Source organism: Barbus barbus (assembly GCF_936440315.1).
Source record: "Barbus barbus genome assembly, chromosome: 10".
Lineage (NCBI taxonomy): Eukaryota > Metazoa > Chordata > Actinopteri > Cypriniformes > Cyprinidae > Barbus > Barbus barbus.
Genome location: NC_136738.1, coordinates 19,433,690 through 19,457,281, shown reverse-complemented (window position 1 = coordinate 19,457,281; position 23,592 = coordinate 19,433,690). Strand labels below are relative to the sequence as shown.

The following is a 23,592-nucleotide window of genomic DNA, read 5'->3' as shown; positions in this document are numbered from 1 at the left end:
GCTAGGAAAAGCTCTGTTCACTTAGACTGATATATCAGTTGTAATTGTTATGAAATTAGGTTTTTCTCTTTTAAGTTGACTGTGAAAAGCATTTTTATTTGCAGTTTATAGTTTTTAATCATGTTACTGCAGCTAAACATCCTGAGCGATGTCACAAATAATTCCAGCCCACATAAGAATATATAAAGAATTTATTTGCAAAAAAAAATAACTCTTGTTTTTTTAATTTTTCAAAAATCATGTTTTTTATTATGTTATCATGTTTTTCTTGTGTTTTATTGTGTTAGTCAGTTGTATTTTTTAGTTATTTTTTAACCTAATCAAAATAACCCAACTGCAGTTTGACTGAGATTAATTGGAATGCACAATGAAAAAACATGATTTTTGAAAATTGTTAAAATTGAGTTATTTGTTTTTGCAAATTAACTCTTCATATGAAGACCAACACAAAGTCATCAAACTCATGTTTTTATTGGTTTTGGCTATCAGTAGTTTGCTTTGTGTACATTATGATAGCCTGCAAGGAAATGCTTTTGAACTACATATAGGACCTGTAATCAAAATTAAAGATTGTGCGAGTGTGATTGTGTGTCTGTTTGTACTGGTTTAACCACATTTACATGATGAGAACTAAACGTCCTCATTAGCTCAGTTGAAAACCACTATGCCTATGAAATGTCCTCATAACGATAGGCATGCCAACTCTTGTGTGTTTGTGTGTGTGAGAGAGAGAGAGAGAGAGAGAGAGGAGACTTGTGTTGTAAATTTATATTCAATAGGATGATCAAAAATTTGTAGTTAATCAAGCACTGTCTATCTATCACTGATGAAGACTTTGTCTGCGTCCCAATGTGCATACTATCCATCCTAAATTCTATGTGATAGTCATTTTCAATACTATTTAGGGCAGATAGGGTGGGTAGTATGCGCATTGGTATGCAGGGTTTGTAATAAATAATGTAAACAAAGAAAGTGTTTAATTTAAATGATTTAATTTGTTTTTAATTGTTTTAAAATATTCAGATGTATTCAGGTTTTTTAATGATAAGGATCCTTAATTTTTTTCTCATAAATGACATGTTCAGTCATTCTCATAAACCTGAAACTCTAGATTTGAACTATATCATACTGTCCTTTTGAGGCCTTTGGCTGTTTAACTCTTCCCCACCAGCATTTACAAAAAAATGCCAGCCACCACTAGCATTCATGATAATTTTCACAAAACTTTCATGGCCCCCTGAATATTTTGATGTATGAATCTATGAACATGCAGTGTGTCAAAAGAAAGAACAGAGTCTGCAAAATCTGTTTTATTCTAGCTTCATGCATTCCTTTTTTAACAACACTTGAAAGTAGGTTTCAGTAAAAAAAAACAAAAAAACATTTTGAACAAAAATATTTGAAAATCAAATATTTGTCAAAGACAATGTCTGGATCGGGGATCAAGACAGATATGAAGTAGATCACTTCCATCAACACCCCCAAAGCTTGCACAGTCCTATACCACTTCTAGCATCGACATTTCCTTCGTTAACATTGGGCTGTTTAGTGCTATTTTATGTTTGATGGCCACGTTATTTTACACATGCCTCTATTTGCATATGCTGTGGCTTATTTCTGCTTCTTCACCTGTCTTTTGATCAGGAGATTCTGTACTCTTTCAGAAGAGTGCCTCCTACCATCTAACAGTGAAAACAAAAAATCAGAAAATTCTGTCAATGGTGGAGAAGCGTTGTCTTATAAATGACAGAAAATTCTGTCAATGGCAGGGAAAGAGTTAATAACAATTATCATGAAAAAGTAACCGAGAAAAGTGTATTAGCCTTCAGCATGTAAATTATTTTGTTAATTTAAGTGTTTTTGTGGAATACTCATTTTCACAACACGTTTGCTTTTGTAGAGAAGTAATTTTATTGAAACAGTAGAAGACTAGTACCAGGAGTCCATGATACGCCTCATGCTCATGAATCTCATGCCACCCATATTGCTGAAGCTCCTGTACTCTCCAGGCCTGAAGTACCACATCTTGCCTCTGTACTGGGGCTGCTCATAGAAGAGCCAGTGGCCGTCCATCACATGGCAGGACTGGCAGTGAGACATGCGGTAACGGTCCATGATGTTGTCACAGTCATCATTCATCTCGTGCATCTGACCCATGAAATTCTCCCTCTCATAGATCCTCATTCTGTAGGATCCCCTGTGCTGTAGTGGAAGAGAAGTACATTAATTTAACTTTTTGTCACCCCAACTTGAGTTCAAATGTAGACATAAATCTGTGACCAAATATTTATGGAACTCACCATAGAGATCATACGGCAGGATCTGATGCAGTTGTTCATTCCAAACATAGGCATGTAATCAGCATACTCTCCCCTCCTAAAGAAATACTGATTTCCCATGTAGTTGGGATGATCATACATCATCCAGCATCCACTCTCCACTCTGCAAGAGTGACAGCGGCTCATGTAGGAGGAGAAGTCACCACAGTCACTCATACACTCATAAGAGCGACCCTGGAAGTTCCTGTCCTCATAGAAGATGACCTGAAAAATCAGATTTATTCTTTTACTGTTTTATATTTATATCTATAAAATTAAATTCATGTCAATTAAATTTAATGGAAAATTGTTGTTGAAACGAAGTTTACCTTGCCCATCATGGTTGTGCTGGCTGATCCTCAGTAGTTCCACAAGGGAGAAGCTGAAGCTGATTCTGCTTGTTGACTGACTGCTGTCACCTGTGCTTTTATACTAGACCAAGACTAAAGAGTACACCCTGTCTATTGTCTGTCAATTCGTGACTGTGCAAGTTCAAATAGAGACCATTATAACTAAAGCTTATTATGTATATGTTAAAACATATTTGTCATGATTCTAACGTTTTTTATTATTATTTTTTTATAAAATGAAAGGATTGAAACACACCTCTTAAGCTAAATACAGTTATATATGACTATATATACAAGTAGCTTGAGTTGAGAGTAGCAGTAGTTTTCAGTTTTGTTGAGGAGGTAAAAATCTGTAAATACATTTTACATACATTTATTTTGTATAAATAGAAAAGCACAGAACTGATTTTAACAAAAATATCTGTAATGTGGCCTAAATGTCATTACTCCCTTTACGTTACATTAAATTGACCTATATGTCCACATTAATTATATTATAAAATTTGGGGTCACACTTTATATTAGGTGGCCTTAACTACTATGTACTTACATCAAAAAATAAGTACAATATACTTATTGTGGTCATATTGTATTGCAACACACTTTTGCTGTTATTGGGGTAAGTAAGGTTACTGGCAGGTTTGGTGGTATGGGTAGGTGTGGGTTAAGGTGTAAGGGATGGGTCAACAGTGCAAATGTAATTACAGAAATTAATTACAGATGTAACTACATATAGGTATTTTTAAAAATATAAGTACAATGTAAGAATGCATGTACACAATAAGTGCATTGTACCAAATGATTAGTTTAAATGTAAGTACACAGTAGTTAAGGCCACCTAATATAAATAAATGTAAGTACACAGTAGTTAAGGCCACCTAATATAAAGTGGGACAAAATTCGGTATATGAATATCCTACATTTCTGCCATAATACCACACTGTTACTGTTACTACATTAAATCCATTGTAAATGTTGGTGATTTGTGGATTTAAATGTATTCTAACTGCATTGTTGTTGCACTATGTTTCTCCTGTTTTCCGCTTCAGTGTTGTTGAGAATGGCAGCGCTGTTTCATCTGCCTTTAAACTAGTTTAAATCACCACAGCCTCTGTGGTTTGTATCGGAAACCTCTGCTCCAAACGCTTCTCGCTTCTGAGTAATATTATTTAACTACTTGTACTTAATATATGGTTAGGGTCAGGATTAGGGTTTGGCTAAGGGTTACTTAACAAGGACACCTTAAAATGAAGTGTTACCGGCGAATACTTTATGATATTGTTTATAGTATTTTATATTTTTAGAACTTGATAGCCCCAGATCACATTCATTTTCATGGTATAGAAAAAGAGCAGCCAGGAGACTCACATAACTCACATAAAACGTTTGTGTGCCATAGAAGAAAGAAAAAAAGTGAGATATTAAAAAATATGAGCTTTGAGTAAACAATTACATAATTATGCATTTTTATGTGTATATGTTGCACAATTTGCTCAAACAACTTTCCTTTTTGAATTGTGATTTGATAGCAAGGAGATAGTAAAGAGAGCATATGTGGGAAGTGCAGGTCCTACCAGTTATTAACAGTGATTGAATGTATATTGTATTGCATAAATCAGGAATGCATTCATCAATTTGTGCACTGATAATGGGCAAGCATTCACTTATTAAAAATAAAGTAATGGCTAGCAAGCTGGCTAAAATATCCTGTATCGAATTGAAATTGATGTTGATTGATTTGTCTAATTGGGAGTAAAAACTCTCTCATAGTATCTTACAATGTTGACGTAAGGCTGTGTTGACTGAATAATATTGGCCAGTACTGTAAAAATTCAACAGTGCAGCTGTGTTCATTGTTTTATAAAACTCTGATTCAACAAGTATTTTGTCTTTATAATGAGGGCCTAAAGGGAAATGTTTTTTGAGAATGAAAGATGATTCTGTTTGTCCGAATTAGATATCTGATGTTATGTAAAAATCAAGCAAATAGCCATAAAACAATTAAGCCAACTGACCTCATTATTAAATAAAGTTTTGATATGCTTAATAAATAAAATTCTTCAAAAATAAAATGTCTCTGTCACGTGTATATTTACTTCTGTTTCCTTTGTTCTAGTGTTCCCTCCACTAGTTTTTCCTTAGTTGTTAATTAGCTCCACACCTGTTCTATTTCTCCCTGATTGTGTTCTCCTCTGTTCCTTTGTCTGCTATTGTTTTGTGCCAATGTGGTTGTTCAATTCTCCCTTTGGAATGATTCAAATTACTTTCTTGAACTCTACTTCTTAGTCGTGCGCTTTACTCGACAGCCCCGTCTCTGCTGTTATATGAGGTTTAAGAGGCTTAAGTGGCCTTCTCAAGGTTGCAATATCCTGGTGGTTAAAACATATTTTGAAGGCATTTATGGTCTCTGGCTGTGGACTTAATGTTGCACAGCCGTTATAGTGATTTTAAAACTAGCTGATATTTTAATGTTTGAGATTTTTATAAATTGTTGTTGGCTTTCATCCTAAACAGGTCTTGAATAATGAATTATTTGTTTCCAGCTTTGTGAATTTATTTTATTTTTTATTTATTTATGAGTGCGTTAAGCTCGGATGTAATTTTTGTATTCATTAATCAGGCAAATATAGGTGGTATTAATTTCCAAAACACAATGTTTAGTTACAAATTATTTTATTGAAACTTTGGAACCCTAGTACCAGGAGTCCATGATACGCCTCATGCTCATGAATCTCATGCCACCCATATTGCTGAAGCTCCTGTACTCTCCAGGCCTGAAGTACCACATCTTGCCTCTGTACTGGGGCTGCTCATAGAAGAGCCAGTGGCCGTCCATCACATGGCAGGACTGGCAGTGAGACATGCGGTAACGGTCCATGATGTTGTCACAGTCATCATTCATCTCGTGCATCTGACCCATGAAGTTCTCCCTCTCATAGATCCTCATTCTGTAGGATCCCCTGTGCTGTAGTGGAAGTGAAGTCATTTTAGTTTAACTTTATCAGGCAAAGTTAAAAAATAAATAAAAAGATTAAATAAAAGATAAATCTATTTTTGATTATATGTTATCTTATAAGCTCAAATTGAGCTCACCATAGGTATCATACGGCAGGATCTGATGCAGTTGTTCATTCCAAACATAGACATATAATCAGCATACTCTCCCCTCCTAAAGAAATACTGATTTCCCATGTAGTTGGGATGATCATACATCATCCAGCATCCACTCTCCACTCTGCAAGAGTGACAGCGGCTCATGTGGGAGGAAAAATCAGCACTGTCGCTCATGCACTCCCAAGAGCGACCCTGGAAGTTCCTGTCCTCATAGAAGATGACCTGAAAAAACAGAGTTATTCTTTTAACTTTTTGTAGTTATATCTATGAAATGAAAGTTATTTGAATTAAATTTAATACTAAATTATTGTTGAAATTAAATTTACCTTGCCCATCATGGTTGCACCGATATTTTAGTGATGTAATGTGAAATATACCAAATCAAATCATTTTTGAGTGGAAAATGGTGTTGGAACAAGGTTTACCTTCATGGTTGCGCTGGCTGATCCTCAGTGGTTCAACAAGGGAGAAGCTGAAGCTGATTCTGCTTGTTGACTGACTGCTGTCGCCTGTGCTTTTATACTAGACCAAGACTAAAGACTACAGGGCCTCTATTGTTAGTCAATTCCTGACTGTGCAAGTTGGCATAGAGGCCATTCTAGCTAAAGCTCATTGTGTAGTTCTTAGCAGTCATATTTATTAATACCTAACACTTCAGAAATTTAAACATTTCTTGTATTGTGTATTAATGATGTATTTACAGGTATAAACAGCTAAAGGTATTATTTCTCTCAGCAAGGTATTTCTAACTGTGTAATATTCAGAGTTTAAAAAAAATAGCTAGGCTAGACCTTTAGTCACTGACCTCATATGTAGTTTTATAAAATACAGTATTTCTACTGTTATCAGTGTTTTAAACCCTCCATATTTAATGCTTTTGCCATCGTGGGGAAGCTTGTCACTTATAGTTGTTTTGCAAATGTATATTTACAGCATTTGGTATATGCAGTCGTATACAGTGTCCCTTTGCAAAGTTCTGCCTTGATGTTACTGACAATTACCCATAGCAACTATTGTCCATTTCCTCAACCAGTTCTTTTGCTTTTAGCTGTTGCTCTTTTTTAATGTAAGTCTAAAAAGTGTATTCATGTGTTTCTATGAAATTGTGTATATACAATTATCCTAAACACAATAAATGTTGCTGAGTGATTCGTATCAAAAACACAAGATAGAATGCAAGCAATATTTCTTGATGTTGTTGTTTTTGTTTTTTGTTACTTTATTTTTCCCTTCTCCAAATTTGAAATACATTTTGAGAAATAGATGCTGTGGAAAAAGCTAGGAAAAGCTCTGTTCACTTAGACTGATATATCAGACACAGTGGGTGTGGCGTCAAGCCTTGGAGAGGTTTTTAGTAAACAATAAAAGGTAAAAAAAAAAGTGTCCAAAGGGGGAAAGTGTCCAAATAAACGGGGAATCTGGTGTCCTCGTTGTGCTGCGGGGCTTGTGCCGGAGGGTAGTGTTCAGAAGGGAAGGGTCCAGGGAAGGGGCGGAGTCCGGTGGCCGCACGCGCTCCCCTCTCGGGGCCGGGAGCGAGTGGCGGCGGCGTCTCTTGCGCGGCTTCTTCCAACTCCTGGGTTCCCGGCGCTTCTGGGGGATTCGACGGCACGGCATCCTGGCCCGTCAGCCGTCTCACGGGTGCGGCAGTCCTCCTCCTCGACGCACCCTTCCTGGACTCACGAGGACACCAGCGTGCATGCACGGGGAAGAGCCCGGTCTCCCGAGGAGAGGCGCGCTCGGCATTTAAGCAGCGACGGTGATGAGGCTCCATTCACATCAGGTGCGCCTCGTCACACGCCGCCAGCCGTGGCTATTCAGCGCCCCTCCTCTCTCGCACACCCACTCCCGTCGGGAGCCTGGCGAAGGGCGGCGAATACGGGACGGGCTGGGGATGATAATAAGGGGGGAGGCAGCCGACTCGTCACATATGTGATAGTCATTTTCAATACTATTTAGGGCAGATAGGGTGGGTAGTATGCACATTGGTATGCAGGGTTTGGAATAAATAATGAAAGCAAAGAAAGAGTTTAATTTAAATGATTTTATTTGTTTTTAAAGGTGCCATAGAATGAAAAACTGTCTTTACCCTGGCATATTTAAATAATAACAGTTCTGTACATGGAAATGACATACAGTGAGCCTCAAACACCATAGTTTTCTCCTTCATATGTAAATCTCGTGATTAAAAAAGACCACTGAAAAACAGGTGAATCAGAACATAACACCGACTGTGACGCAACAGTCGGGATCACTACGCCCCCAACATTTGCATAAACCCGCACTTGTTCTAAGCCGGCCGAACCATCAGAAGCTCTGCAGGTATTGTAAATAAACAAGCGCGGACAACAGCGAAAATAACAAAATTTATTTTATGTTCCAGGCCGTGCAGGGGGTGTGAAGTGCAGGGATGGGTTGGTGTCTGTATTCAGAAAGGCACAGAAAGCAAATAACGCGAGCCACTAAAGGGACATGGTTAGCTCCTTGCTAGCGGTAGCCTGTTACAGTACATAAGATTTCACTCTCAGTAAGGAGAGATGAGGATGATGGCGAATGACTTACAGATCCTGAGCACCACTGACAAGCATCTGATCTTGTGAAATGTGTGGTAAGTACTGTTGCTCCATAATGTAAACATAGTTTGTGTGATCGCGTCTCTTGAAAGTGAACTATAACGCGATCGATGGATCGTTCAAAAGCAGTTTCAATGCCTCGCATATTAATAACGGCTCCCTGATGCCCGCGTTTTATATACAGTATAATTACCTGACGATATAACTGCGAGAGAAAGTATTTAAATATATATTTTCCTCCCTGTGCTTCCTTCTTGCTGATGAGCCGTACTGTGAAACAGCCAATCAGAGCAGAGCTCAACATTGAGCAGCACTGTGAAACAGCCAATCAGAGCAGAGCTCATTATTATTCATGACCCTGCCAAATAAGCCAATAACAGACCGTTTCATTCTAGGGAGAAATCCTAGGGTTGTAAATGGACATGTAAAATCGTTTCTGGAGATTTTTTGCCCTTACCTAAGCCACATACCTTCTGTGTAGATATCAGAGAACAATTTAAAAATACTGTATCAATGCATTCTATGGCACCTTTAATTGTTTTAAAATATTCAGATGTATTCAGGTTTTTTAATGATAAGGATCCCTAATTTTTTTCTCATAAATGACATGTTCAGTCATTCTCATAAACCTGAAACTCTAGATTTGAACTATATCATACTGTCCTTTTGAGGCCTTTGGCTGTTTAACTCTTCCCCACCAGCATTTACAAAAAAATGCCAGCCACCACTAGCATTCATGATAATTTTCACAAAACTTTCATGGCCCCCTGAATATTTTGATGTATGAATCTATGAACATACAGTGTGTCAAAAGAAAGAACAGAGTCTGCAAAATCTGCTTTATTCTAGCTTCATGCATTCCTTTTTTAACAACACTTGAATGTAGGTTTCAGTAAAAAAAAAAAAAAAAAAAAAAAACATTTTCAACAAAAAAATTAGAAAATCTAATTTTTGTCAAAGACAATGTCTGGATCGGGGATCAAGACAGATATGAAGTAGATCACTTCCATCAACACCCCCAAAGCTTGCACAGTCCTATACCACTTCTAGCATCGACATTTCCTTCGTTAACATTGGGCTGTTTAGTGCTATTTTATGTTTGATGGCCACGTTATTTTACACATGCCTCTATTTGCATATGCTGTGGCTTATTTCTGCTTCTTCACCTGTCTTTTGATCAGGAGATTCTGTACTCTTTCAGAAGAGTGCCTCCTACCATCTAACAGTGAAAACAAAAAATCAGAAAATTCTGTCAATGGTGGAGAAGCGTTGTCTTATAAATGACAGAAAATTCTGTCAATGGCAGGGAAAGAGTTAATAACAATTATCATGAAAAAGTAACCGAGAAAAGTGTATTAGCCTTCAGCATGTAAATTATTTTGTTAATTTAAGTGTTTTTGTGGAATACTCATTTTCACAACACGTTTGCTTTTGTAGAGAAGTAATTTTATTGAAACAGTAGAACACTAGTACCAGGAGTCCATGATACGCCTCATGCTCATGAATCTCATGCCACCCATATTGCTGAAGCTCCTGTACTCTCCAGGCCTGAAGTACCACATCTTGCCTCTGTACTGGGGCTGCTCATAGAAGAGCCAGTGGCCGTCCATCACATGGCAGGACTGGCAGTGAGACATGCGGTAACGGTCCATGATGTTGTCACAGTCATCATTCATCTCGTGCATCTGACCCATGAAGTTCTCCCTCTCATAGATCCTCATTCTGTAGGATCCCCTGTGCTGTAGTGGAAGAGAAGTCATTTTAGTTTAACTTTATCAGGCAAAGTTAAAAAATAAATAAAAAGATTAAATAAAAGATAAATCTATTTTTGATTATATGTTATCTTATAAGCTCAAATTGAGCTCACCATAGGTATCATACGGCAGGATCTGATGCAGTTGTTCATTCCAAACATAGACATATAATCAGCATACTCTCCCCTCCTAAAGAAATACTGATTTCCCATGTAGTTGGGATGATCATACATCATCCAGCATCCACTCTCCACTCTGCAAGAGTGACAACGGCTCATGTGGGAGGAAAAATCAGCACTGTCGCTCATGCACTCCCAAGAGCGACCCTGGAAGTTCCTGTCCTCATAGAAGATAACCTGAAAAAACAGAGTTATTCTTTTAACTTTTTGTAGTTATATCTATGAAATGAAAGTTATTTGAATTAAATTTAATACTAAATTATTGTTGAAATGAAATTTACCTTGCCCATCATGGTTGCACCGATATTTTAGTGATGTAAAGTGAAATATACCAAATCAAATCATTTTTGAGTGGAAAATGGTGTTGGAACAAGGTTTACCTTCATGGTTGTGCTGGCTGATCCTCAGTGGTTCAACAAGGGAGAAGCTGAAGCTGATTCTGCTTGTTGACTGACTGCTGTCGCCTGTGCTTTTATACTAGACCAAGACTAAAGACTACAGGGCCTCTATTGTTAGTCAATTCCTGACTGTGCAAGTTGGCATAGAGACCATCATAGGACCAACATACATGCTTTTGTAATCTTCCTGTTCTTTTTTTTTGTTGTCGTTGTTCTTTTTTTCAATTGTTCTTTGAATACCTTTGACCCTACCTTTGTGGGTATAATGTACTACACTTTTTGCACAAATGTTGTAGATTCAGATGTGAATGTCAAATGCATGTTAACTTTTTAACATCTAAGAATTTTAACTGATTATCACATATGTACAGAATGTATGTACTGTATGCAGAAGTTTCCACCTCTAGTCTATTTCCTGCTCTATTCACTAGTGAAATAAAACCAAAAAAGGCAAAATCGCATAACTGTTGTCTGCTTTCACTGCTTTGCAGTCCTCATGTACTCTAAGCTGAGCACAGAAGAGACAAGTGTAATGATATAAATGCAGAAACATCCCTTTGAATACATCTTGTACAATCCAGACTGAAACTTTATATATATATAAAGATTTGTTTTTGGCATTTTTGCGATTTATTTAGATAGGACAGAGTAATGACAGGAAGCGAAGTGGGAGAGGAAGCATCAGATGGTTGTTAAGTTACTGTTTGGGATTTTGCATCATTACAGTATACACTAATCAGCAACAACACGGGAGCCACTGACAAGTGAAATGAAGAACACTATATCGCTAGAATGGCACCTGTCAAAGGGTGGCATATATTAGGCAGCAAGAGAACAGTCAGTTCTTGAATTTCACTTGTTTGAAAGCAGGCCAAATAGTAACTGTTAGTCGACGGGGTCAGAGCATCTCCAAATGGAGATGGAATGGCGTTCCTTTTTTGATGAAATCAGTTTGACGGCTTGGGCAGAATATCCTTAAACACACCCCTCTGACCGTTAACTTTCTATGAGTGAGAGACAGAGAGGAGGAGCGCTAAAATAAAACCCTGCCCTCTATTCAATTTTCCGTTTCTGCTGGAAATACGTCACAACACTGAAATAAAGTTGGCAGCAACTTCCGGTTCACCTGGACTTTAATGGAAGCAATCAACTCCATCTATGTTTTGATCATCTATCTGAATCTGATCTGGATATAGTCTTTGACAAAAATGTGATTTTCTCGTTTTCTGTTCAAAATGTTGCTTTTTCAAGAAACGTATCCATATTCAAGTGTTGATATGAACAGAATGCATGAGGAATATTTTTGTTGTTGTTTAAAAGCAGAGGCTCTGTTCTTTCTTTTGACATACTGCATGTTCATATATTCATGCAACAAAATATTCTGGGGGCCATGAAAATTGTGTAAAAATCATCAAAAATACTGGCAGTCTCTGGCAACCTTGTTTTTAAAAACGTTGGCGGGGAAGGAGTTAAAGGGCACCTATTATGCCCCTTTTTACAATATGTATAAATCTCAGGTGTCCCCAGAATGTGTCTGCAAAGTTTGATCAACTCAAAATACCCCACAGATGAAACTAAAATGTCTGCGCAAACCATTGCACTCCAGACTGCTTTGTGAATGTCATGTTGTTAAAGTGCTTAGCTAACTTTTAATCATATTTGTGTGCCTACGTTATCAAAGTATTTTAATTAATCAGCGCCTTTCTGGTGAGATTAGTTTTCACCACGCTGTCAATTTGGTAGCACTAGCAAACACGTCTTCCCTGTGCTGTTGAGTTGGTCGCGCAATGACAGGTCCATTGGTGACAGGTCAGTGCAGCACGAGCTCTGTAACATTGCACTATTTCGTCCCATTTTCAGTGTGTTTGGCTTCCCTTTTTACAGAATGTTTATTGCTGTAGGTATGCAAAGCAGAGATATATACAGTATGCCCCCTTTTGGAGTGGGGGGGGGGATATGCCGCTCATTTGCCTTTAAATTGATAAACACCAAAACAGCTCTTTTTTAGACACGCCCCAAAATAAAATTTTCCACGTTATAATAAATGATCCGTGGGGTATTTTGAGCTGAAACTTTACAGACATATTCTGGGGACACCCAAGACCACTATTACATTTTGTAAAAGGGGCATAATAGGTGCCCTTTAAGGGATCTGCTGCTAATGGCTCTGTTCCAGATACCACAGGATATGTTCAGAGGTCATATGAAGTCCATGCCTCGACACATCAGACCGGTTTTTGAAGCACAAAGGGGACCTACACATGTTAGGCAGGTGATTTAAAGGGGTGGCTAATTGTGATTTCACTTTTTTAACTTTAGTTAGTGTGTAATGTTGCTGTTTGAGCATAAACAATATCTGCAGTTTAATTGCCTACAAAAACGGCTCGTAAAAGGGGGTGGTGCTATGTTCCTCTGCTTTAGAGAAGAGGAAGAGTTGTTGCCATGCCATCAATACTAAGGGTGCAGAAAAAAATCTGTTCATATATGAATCGCAATTCTGTCTTCTAATGATTCTAATGGATTCACAAGTTTCAAAATCAATGTTCTAAAGCAGCGGTTCTTAATCCTGTTCCTTGTGTCCCCCTGCTCTGCAACTCTCTCTCACGCATTCAGATCATCAGCTCGTCAGCTCCTTCAATGAACTGTGTTCCAATAATACTCTATATGTGTATAGACAGACAGATATTTTTCACATAGCTGCGAGAAGCATTAAAGCTGTGCGATCCTCTTCACTAATATTCTCTGGGTCTCATTCGGGCTCAAATTGATAAGCAATATTGACAACGTCACTGTTTACAATACAACACCGAGCGCATTCTGAGGTGAAGGGTGTGACATTTCTGCACGTGCACTTGGTGGTTTAGCGAATCACAACACACTGGGCCTGCTAACCAATCTGAGCCCATTGCGTATTTCTGAGGGAGGGGCTTCTTAAAAACAGAAAATCATCAGAGCGTATATCGGAGAAGGGACAGCGAGGTTTAGAATAAAGGTAAATTATGTGAAAAATAATGCATTTTATAAAAAACTAAGCATTAACACGTGTTAGACTGCACCCCTAAACACAATCAAGCCTAGAAAAAAAAACAGTCAACCACCCCTTTAATGTTGTGGCTGATCAGTGTATATGGGTTTGAATGGCTTTGTGCTTGTATATGTTAGTAATAAAGAATCTATCCAAATAGACCTGTAGTTGCCAGCTCTCTTTCATGTCCCCTAGTCTGTGCTTATAGTCAAATATATAGCAAGATATAGACAAATATTCCATGATATCAAATTTGCAGTCTAGGGGTGACCCAGAATAGTCGACGATTCGATGCTTCAATATGAGGAGCCTGATTCGACTCCCAATCTCACAGTCGAATATTCGCGGGGTGTTAGGATCATGCCATTTTGGCTATGTGGGGTTGCTCAAATGTCTGAAGTCACATAGACATTGGTTTTCTCCCAATAAATTTATATACAGCCTATTATGATAATACTATAAATAAGAATCTGAAAAGAAAGAAGCTTTAAATAAATATTTTAACATGCGTGAAAAAATCCAACCACCCCTATAAATTTAAATTAAGTTTTACTTTCCATAATCCATGATGGACAGAGAAGCATCTTGGCGGCAGGGATTTAAAACTTTAACAAGACTCAAACTGTTAAAGACGTAATTTTTTCGATCAGGTGGGGTATAAGTGAATTCAAAACATGGCACCCGGATAATATATTGTGTATTATTTATCTCGCATAAGATGCATCACGCTGAAGTAAAGCGCTTGTACAGTGATTATCAACGCGCAGCACGAGCAGTACAAACAACAATGCATAATATTAATAACTATGCCTGGGACTGTCGTATATGTAGGATATCAGAGACTGAATCAGAAAAATGTAAGATGCATCAGCATTGAAACCTGAGAAGCTGAGATTGCAGAAAGAGGGGCCTCAAAGCTGTAACAGGACAACGTCATAAATCGGATTCCTGGCTCCTAACCAGCAAACCTAACCAGAAAGCCTCTTTCACAAAACAGCTTGCAACATTGAGACAAAAGAACACTTATTGATAATTCCAATTCAGGAAGGAGACCGTCAAATTTGGGGCAAATAATCAAGACTGATTGTCAAAGAGATGGCCATCACGTGTTCCACGATTGAATTCACGAGCTTCCTTAGACTGACTTCTCCCCCACATAGAAGACAGTCCAAACCAAAATTCCTTTGTCTAAAGAACACGCCTTCGTTCACCATAGAACTATACAAAGACTTTCTTTTTCATATGCACATAAAATCATCCTAAACGGACATTTCTATGCAGAACCCCATATTATGTTTGTAATCCACATATTATAGACTATCCATGTTTTAATCACTCATTGTGTATGTCTTGCTTTTAATAAGTATTGAATACCTTAAGCCTTAAAGGGTAATATTCATGTTTAGTATGTATGAGTTTGAAAATTCATGCTTTAAATGTTTCTTCCAATCAATTCTTTGTCAAATGCATCATAGTCTTGTTATAGAAATCATGTTCAAAAGTATACTTTGCAAGAGCCTGTAAAGTTCGGACCTCTGACTGAACAGATAACAAGTTGATTTATGATTTGGGGGAGGAACAGAGCAACTCCCCAAGCAAGGACAGTATCTAATTGGTCAAGACGTCCAGATGGGACGGTCTGAAAGCCGAGTTTAAAAACTCAGGACACCATCAAACTCTCTCTTACTCTCTTACTCTCTTACGCCCTTTGTGCTTCTCTTTTGCCACCGCGTTTTGACGCTGGTCTTTGAGCGTGCTCTGGCCCACGTGCCAGCTGCTACCATAATGAGAAGAAAGCCACCTAGTCTCATTATATCCTTTTATTTTTATTCTTTTACTTTAGTTTCTTTTCTTTCCCTGGAGTTTCGTGTTCTAATGTAAGTTTGCTGCAAAGTTCAGCTCCGACTGCAGCCACTTCAAACTTCAACCAGACCAACTCCGCATCCTCAACCAACGCCCAAGACCTCACTTCAAAGACTATTGAACTTCCAGCCAATCACCAACTTCGGGGAACCCCCTGTCTGCAACGACAACACAAAGGAAACCTCTTAACACAGGCAAAGCAAGCAAGTACACCTCCAGGTTCTAACTGAATCAGGTGCATTTGATACCAATTTTAGCCTCATTGAGAAACCCAAAGCGAGGGTTAAATAAGTGATTGATGGTTGTTCAGGTCTATGCAATTGAACATATTGCTGTAAACTTGGGATATCACATTTCCCTTCTCTTAAACTCATCCTTTCCTCACTTTCTCTCTTTCTGCAACGTGTGAATGCTTGTGTTCATGTATTAGATTAGTTTATGTCTTAGGTTTATATAAATAAAATCTTATTTATATTGAAAAGAGAAGTATCTTGTGTTTTCTGCTCACAAGTTAATGTCTTAATCTGCCGATTTTGTTACTGTGATATTAAATAGTGTTTTCACTATATTTTGGATTTTAATATCCAGTGCAGAGTTTGTTATACGGCTCGTTCAGTGAATCGCCGTAACACTGATTCTGTTCAAATCCCTATAAAATCATAAATGATTCCCTTTGAGCTAAATTAAACTATTTCTTTAAATTACATATTAATATTACTTTTATTACGTTACATATACATAACATTATAATGATAGCACTATTATAATAAAACGCTGTGCATTTTTAGAGTTTGGTTGCCGTGTTTCTACACGTTGTTGCGTGTAGATCGCGTCGACAAAAGGAGTTCATTCAGAGCCGCACGGACACGTTCACTTCTATTCGGGGCATTCTGTGCAGATAGCCTGTAAGTCGTAACATTAACATTATGTTTTATAAATAACGAAGCGTAGGCTATTCTATATTAGATAAATTAGTTAAATCCCACTGATTAAAAAACTGCTATCAAATGCTTGATTCTACTGGTCATCTTCAGCGCGCAGCTCAAAACAGAAATACAGAACATTAATTACTACTGCCATATAGCCTACATAACGTTATAATTAGAGCACCCTTGTAAATTTTCGCTGGCGTTTAATGTTAACTATCTTTAAATCAAAACATAAAACATTACTTTTGTATCTGCGAGGTGTCTATTACACATTTTCGCTTTGTGTTAACGTCAGTAATTATGACTGTCTCTTGGTAATGTATTTTGCCCCACCCCCAAACATATTATTCGACTATCAGTCGAATATCTGCAAAATTCGAAAATTCCAGTTCAACTATGAAAATCCTTAGTCGGGGATACCCCTAGTGCAGTCTAATAAAATCTAATGTCAGAAGCTACCAAAGCTTTTTTTAATGATTTGTGAACATCTCCATTTATTCCACAAGTGTAATGACCTTGAGTACTATACCTTTTCTTGTTTATTTATGTAAAATAATTTACATGATTTACATTGTATAGTGTTCTGCACATAGAGGTGGCCAAATCAAAAATTTGATTTCAAGCTGAATGTCACATATCTCCACCGGATGCTTTCTGTCCCTTTTGTTGAGGGTCCACTGCCATCTCTGCAGAAACCTCTTCCTCTCATTTGCTTAATCAATAGCATCTTCCGAGGGTTCTATCAATTAAAAAAAGGGTCCTGAACCACAATACCAGGTCTAGTCTTTGGCTAATACTGACAATTTTGTGCAGGAATATGTGTTGCTGACCCACATCAGCCAACATTTTCCAGTACCAGGCTCCTTTGACATGCACATCCCTGGTCGATGAAGGAAGCTTTCCCTGTACTTTCTGCCCTTCCCAGGTGAATAGCACTGCCTGGGTGGTGCTTGGTGTTCTGAAGAGCATAGCATAGGTGGCTATTCTTTTTACCTCACTCACTGCAGCCAGGCATTTTAGCACTTGGTTGTGTCTCAGTTTGTACCTCCCCGAGACAGGCTTACCTTGCAGCTGGTAAGGATGTGTCTGAAGGAAGCAGGAAATTATAATAACACTTCCTTTTATTTATGATGAACATAGGGCACATTATGGGTCTTCCCCCAACCACTGCTGGAGATTTTTGGGTGAGGGCAAGACTTTATAGGTTGCCTGAAGCAGGAAGCTGATTCTACATATCCTCCATCTCCCGCAATTCCCTCCAACTGATTTTCTTGTTATCTAGGCTCTTCCTAGTATTTTCCAAGGCTTTTGTTTGGCTTTCACAGTGTTGTTGATATGGGGTCATTGTCAATTTGGGAACCTTTGGTCAGACAGCTTTCCTTTGAGAATAGAGATGCTTCTTTACTTGGATGGACTGATCTTCATCCTGGCCCATTCTTGCTGCCAACCACACACTTAGACACCTTAATAATAACATCCATCTCCATGGTAAATGCTAGTGGCATTATGCCCACCTCAAGATGCTGCCACATGATGGTGAAATCTGGTTTAATAAAGTTGAACCACAGGTCTTGCATACTGGCTTTTACCAAGTTTGTGATGCACTCTGGTATTTTGAAGAAAACAAAAGCAGCCCAGAGGATGCGATGGGGAACAGAACCAAATGCATTGGCCAGATCAAAGAAAATGACATTGAGGTCTTTCTTCTCCCTCTTGGCTATTTGAATCTGGTGCCAGATCATGCTAGTGTGCTCCAGACATCCAGAGAAACCTGAAATTCCTTCAGATGACACAGATTATAACTGTGTCCCCCAATGTGTTTTTCACGAGTTCACACTTACACATAATAATAACGGAGTAAGTTTATGCGTATTTGGCGTGCTGTCTAGGGAGAGGGCTCCGAGCTCGGTAATCATCGGAGAAATATAGATAGGGCTCCTGCGGGAGCAGACACTGCAGCAGCAGTGGAGAAATACATATAGGGCTCCTGCGGGTGCAGTCACTGCTGCGGCAGTGGGGGAGTACAGACAAGGCCGAATGTAGTGCTGTTGGAATGAATGGAGTGGGGATGGGCCATTGAAGGTGGATATAGGTGGTGTTAAAGAGGGGTTGGCTATGGAGGGCCTGGAGTTCGGGTTCCCAGGGATGTATGTCATTAGAGGGGTTGGCCGATTAGTGTTTTGTGAGCTTCCTTGATGTGGGGCGACCGAGTGCTTGTATCTGCTGCTGGGAAAGGCCTTGATGGGCCGCTGTGGTTGCTGTGCCTATTCGGAACGAATGGCTGGAAAAGATTTCGGCTGGGGTACCAGATCGGAGCAGGACTGACTTAAGGTGCTTTTGGAACCAGAAGCGAGTGACAGGGCGGTTGGAGTCGTCTGTAAACAGGGGGTTGGATGGGAGTTTGGACTGTGATTTCCTGAGGTGGAGGAAAGCTAGGAGGGCTTGCTATAGTAATATGGGCGATAGGAGGTTGAAGATGTAAATGAAGAGGGTGCAGTGTCGGTAAATAATTGGATGTAGACTGGGGAAGAAATCAGGTTATTGTAAAAGAAGGATAAGCCGTTCCACTGTTTGAGAAAGGATATCCATAAGCTAAGCTCATTGCAGCATGAGTCAGTTAGAGCTATTTGATCCTTAAGTGCGTGGGCGGACGACGCAAGAGAAAGGAGATGGGGGATGAAGGGCCGGCCTTGCGGGATGATGCGCATCGTGAATTTAAATGCCCGAGAATGGATAGCAGTTCGCATTTAGAACAGCTTGGGTTTATTTTTTTATTTTATTTTTTTTTTCCTTTAGGTAGAGAAAAAAACAGGAGATGGGTTGGATGAGACGTTTGGAATGCTTGGCACGTAGCTGGTGGATTTGGGCTGAGATGATTCTGGGCAGGGGGGAATGGATGGGTTGATGAAAGGGCATATGGTGGTGGAGTGGGAAATGGATCGGCAGACCGCGCATGTAATGTTACGGCAGCCTAAAAATACTCTGTTATGGAGTTCGGTGTCCAGGGCTCCCCAGTAAGGGGCTTGATTCCACTGGGCCACTCGAATGGCGCTTTTAGGAGGCCGGGGCTTTGGGTGGCTCTTCGCCGCTAGCAGAGGTGTGCTCGCTCTGGTGCGGTGGCTTGTGGAGGCCAGCTCTTCGCCGGGATGGGTCACTAGCTCGGTGGCTCGAGGAGGAGGGTGGGGGCTGGTGGCAGCGGCATCCGGGGTGCGGCCTAGGCTTGCTGAAGGCCTTCTGGTGCGGCCTAGTGGCCGGAGGCCCGTCCCCGAGGGAGTGGTGAATTGTTTGGGTCGTGAATAAGGATTGCCGCGGCCCTGGCTTGCTTTAGTCACTGCTTTGGACGGAGGTGAAGCGTTTGAAGCGTAGAGGGCGAGGAGATCCGGCTTGGTAGAACGACTTGGGATGATGACGCTGGCGCTGGTGAGTACCTGGCAAATTCCTGCCACGGTCCAATTTTTCGCGGCTGGGGCGTAAGAAACGGCTGACGTGAAGGAGGATGCTGGAGAAGGTGGCTGACGCCTTGAAGATGCAGGTGATGGCGTGCCTCGATGCCTGGATGTATGAGTGGGTGCTGCTCGGGAAGGCCGGCGGCCCGGTGTTGCAGCCATAGGCTCAAATGTGATTTCCTGCGGAGCGAGAGATAATGACGGTAAGACTGTTTGGTTATTTACAGGGATTCTCTTTCATGCTGATTGGATAGGTGGTGTAATTGCTGATGATGAATTGGCCGTATTAATTATCTGCTCGTACTCCTCCCGAAATTTGTTAATAAAACATCACTTAGTGCAGCTCTGTTTACATAGCATGGATTAAAGTTTGTGTTCTTATAATTCCACTAAGAGGTCACGCTGTGACATAGCAATCTTCTGTTGGTCATGTCTTCACGAGATACGACTCTGCAGCTCTGAATACCCTAGAATTCAATTTTGGAATGCAGTGAAATGTGAAATTGTTTTGCATGAGCTTTTGCTTCCATTCTCCAGTATTCACATGTACAGTATGAACGGAAGTCAGTGGAACGAAAAGTCAAAGTGTAGTGTGCTTTGTGAAAATGAATTAGACTTGAATTCAGGTGTGGAGCATTTCTCTATAAACAGAAACTGAGTTTACTATGAAGGTGTGTTCAAATACAACATATCATCAAACACAATGATCGTTCAGGGATTAGGGCCATCTATGTACAAAGAGACTCAAGCTGTAACCAGGTTTTTTTCCCTCACCAGTAAATCCAATTACAAACATCTAGATAACTAGAAACTTAATCGATTTTAGTCAGGTATTTAAAGTAATAAAATTATTTGGATAGAATTCACTGGATGTTTCATATAGTCAGCAAAGGGAGAATGTTTGTCCATAGGTTGCACTAAAAATACTCATTATCCAAATATGATGCCATAATATATATGTAATTTTTTTAACTGAATGATTCTGGAAGGATCAATGAGACCCTCCGCTCATAAAACCTCAATTGTGGCTATTATATTCACTCTACATACATAGCATGGTATTATTTTATTTTAAAATATCTATACTTAATTTTATTGGACAGAATGCTATTTTATTAAATGAATAATGTATTTGTAGTATCTGTATTTTCAGACTAATAAAATATAGACTGAAATATGTTAAAGAAATTAGAAAAATAGCAATTTTCATCTTCTTTATGAAAATTTAAATATTTTGAAAATGCATGTTATTTAAAGTCCACATGCAAAATTTGTTGTAATAGTATGAAATGTACTAATGTATCACTGTTGTCGTCAGAGAAGATGGATTATGCTTCCTGTTATGGTATTGTAACAGGAAGAATTATGGATTGTGCTTCCTGTCCATGGTACTAGTGTAAAAAAAACTCTCATGGAAACAGCAAAGGCAAGAACTAATTTAGGCAAATTTTATTGAAACACTGGAACACTAGTAACAGGAATCCATGATGCGCCTCATGCTCATGAATCTCATGCCACCCATATTGCTGAAGCTCCTGTACTCTCCAGGCCTGAAGTACCACATCCTGCCTCTGTAGTTGGGCTGCTCATAGAAGAGCCAGTGGCCGTCCATCACATGGCAGGACTGGCAGTGAGACATGCGGTAACGGTCCATGATACTGTCACAATCATCCATCATCTCATACATCTGGCCCATGAAGTTCTCCCTCTCATAGATCCTCATTCTGTAGGATCCCCTGTGCTGTAGTGGGAGAGAAGACAATTATATTCATGTTTAACAGGCTGAACTTCTGAGAAATATAAAGAGACCCAAATGTGTTCTCTTACTCATAGACTATTAAAGTTATGATAACATTTGCAAATACATGCAAAAGTTCGTGGAACTCACCATAGGGATCATACGGCAGGACCTGATGCATTCACTCATTCCAAACATAGACATGTAATCGGCATACTCTCCCCTCCTAAAGAAATACTGATTTCCCATGTAATTGGGATGATCGTACATCATCCAGCATCCACTCTCCACTCTGCAAGAGTGACAGCGGCTCATGTGGGAGGAAAAGTCAGCACAGTCGCTCGTGCATTCGTAAGAGCGACCCTGGAAGTTCCTGTCCTCGTAGAAGATGACCTGAAAAGTCAAAGTTATTGTTTTATTGATTAAAACTTTTTAATAAGGATTTTTTTTTCATTTATGTCTTCTATATAATTTTATAAGATAACTTTATGCATTACTAAATCTCATTAAACAATTTTATTTTATTTATTTTTTCAGTTTGTGAGTTGTTGCAACTTTAGAATGCATAACTTACTCTGCCCATGGTCACAGTTGTGCTAGTTGCTCCTAAGGACTGAGTGGATATGCCAGCTACACTGACACTGTTTGTTTGAAGCGCTCACTTTTATACCAAAGAATATGTGCCCTGCATTGTGAGTAAGCTCCTGACCCAGCAAAAATACATGGAGGCCCTAATGCAAAGTGAGATCTATAGGGATATTTGTCAGCATTAGTGGTACAGTTGTGAGTGGGCCACACAATTTCCCTTTTAGATGTGAAACGAGAATTCACTGTACATGTAAAATACTTGATATTATAAGAATTGCTTATTTGCAAAACAGTGTTCAGTAAGGCCACTTATACAGTATTCAAAAAACATGAGTTTCATGATTTTATTTATTTATTTCCTGTCTGGATTTTTCCATTTTGTTGCCAAGTTTGCACACCCAGAGGAAACTGGTAGTAGCAAAGTCTTTCTGTCATAGTTCTAATACCTGTCAATCAATTATATTATGATACCGTATATGTAAGTGATAGTGTACATCCAGCTGGTTGTTATTGCAGAATATACCTCTGCAGGGTTTTAGGACCCGGACACAAAGTGAAGTGTTATGGTGTTTACAAAGTTTGGTCTCTTACACTGAAACACTTTCATTTTGCACATTATTGCCAAACAAAATGTTATTTTGATTAAATTTGTTATGAGTAAATGAGTAGTATGTCATCATTCCAGGGTACTTGATGTGAGAGCTTGAGGAACTCCTCCACATAGTCCTCAATCGGGCAGCCATCCTGAAATCAGGAGATAATTAGGGTTGCAGAAAAATGTTATGAGTAAATTTGACAAACTTTTACGAATGTGACAAGATGAAATAAATAAATTACAGACATTTTTGTTCAACAAAAACAAATAATTATTTATAATAGTTATTGGTATACACTGATCAAATGCAGCATTAAAGCCACCAGCCTAATATCATATAGACCCCCTTGTGCTGCCAGAACAGCTCTGATGCATCGAGGCATGGACACCATATGACCTCTGAATGTGTATTTGGAACCAAACCATTAGCAGCAGATCCTTTAAGTCCTGTAGGTGGGGCCTCCATGGATCAGATTTGTTGGTCCTGCACATCCCATAGATGCTCAATTGGATTAAGAGCTAGGAAATGTGGAGGCCAAGCCAACACTTTGAAATCTTTGTCATGTTCCTCACACTGTCCCCGAACAATTTTTACAGTGTGGCAAGGCGCATTATCATGCTGAAAGAGGCCACTGTCATCAGAGAACACCATTGCCATTAAGGGGTGTACTTTCAACAGTGGACAAGGGTCATCATGGGCACTCTGACCAGTCTATGACTACCTA

At 39.2% G+C, this 23,592-nt stretch overlaps 3 protein-coding genes across 3 annotated transcripts; all 3 read right to left on the bottom strand.

Moving 5' to 3' along the window:
• Positions 1-1,929: 1,929 nt before the first annotated feature.
• LOC306875687 (gamma-crystallin M2-like) lies at positions 1,930-2,543 on the bottom strand (the record flags this gene model as incomplete). The annotated part of the gene is made up of 2 exons (XM_079426368.1): positions 2,301-2,543; positions 1,930-2,202 (listed from the first exon to the last, which is right to left on the bottom strand). Exons 1-2 carry the CDS (start codon positions 2,493-2,495, stop codon positions 1,930-1,932), a joined length of 468 nt encoding a protein of 155 aa, XP_079282494.1. The 5' UTR covers positions 2,496-2,543.
• Positions 2,544-5,360: 2,817 nt separating this feature from the next.
• LOC306875629 (gamma-crystallin M2-like) lies at positions 5,361-6,117 on the bottom strand (the record flags this gene model as incomplete). Its single annotated transcript, XM_079426314.1, has 3 exons — positions 5,361-5,633; positions 5,762-6,030; positions 6,114-6,117. 3 exons carry the CDS (start codon positions 6,115-6,117, stop codon positions 5,361-5,363), a joined length of 546 nt encoding a protein of 181 aa, XP_079282440.1.
• Positions 6,118-9,818: 3,701 nt separating this feature from the next.
• Positions 9,819-17,469, bottom strand: LOC306875628 (gamma-crystallin M2-like; the record flags this gene model as incomplete). Its single annotated transcript, XM_079426313.1, has 3 exons — positions 9,819-10,091; positions 10,220-10,488; positions 17,331-17,469. The coding sequence occupies 3 exons, from the start codon at positions 17,467-17,469 to the stop codon at positions 9,819-9,821; spliced, it is 681 nt and encodes a 226-aa protein (XP_079282439.1).
• Positions 17,470-23,592: the final 6,123 nt, after the last annotated feature.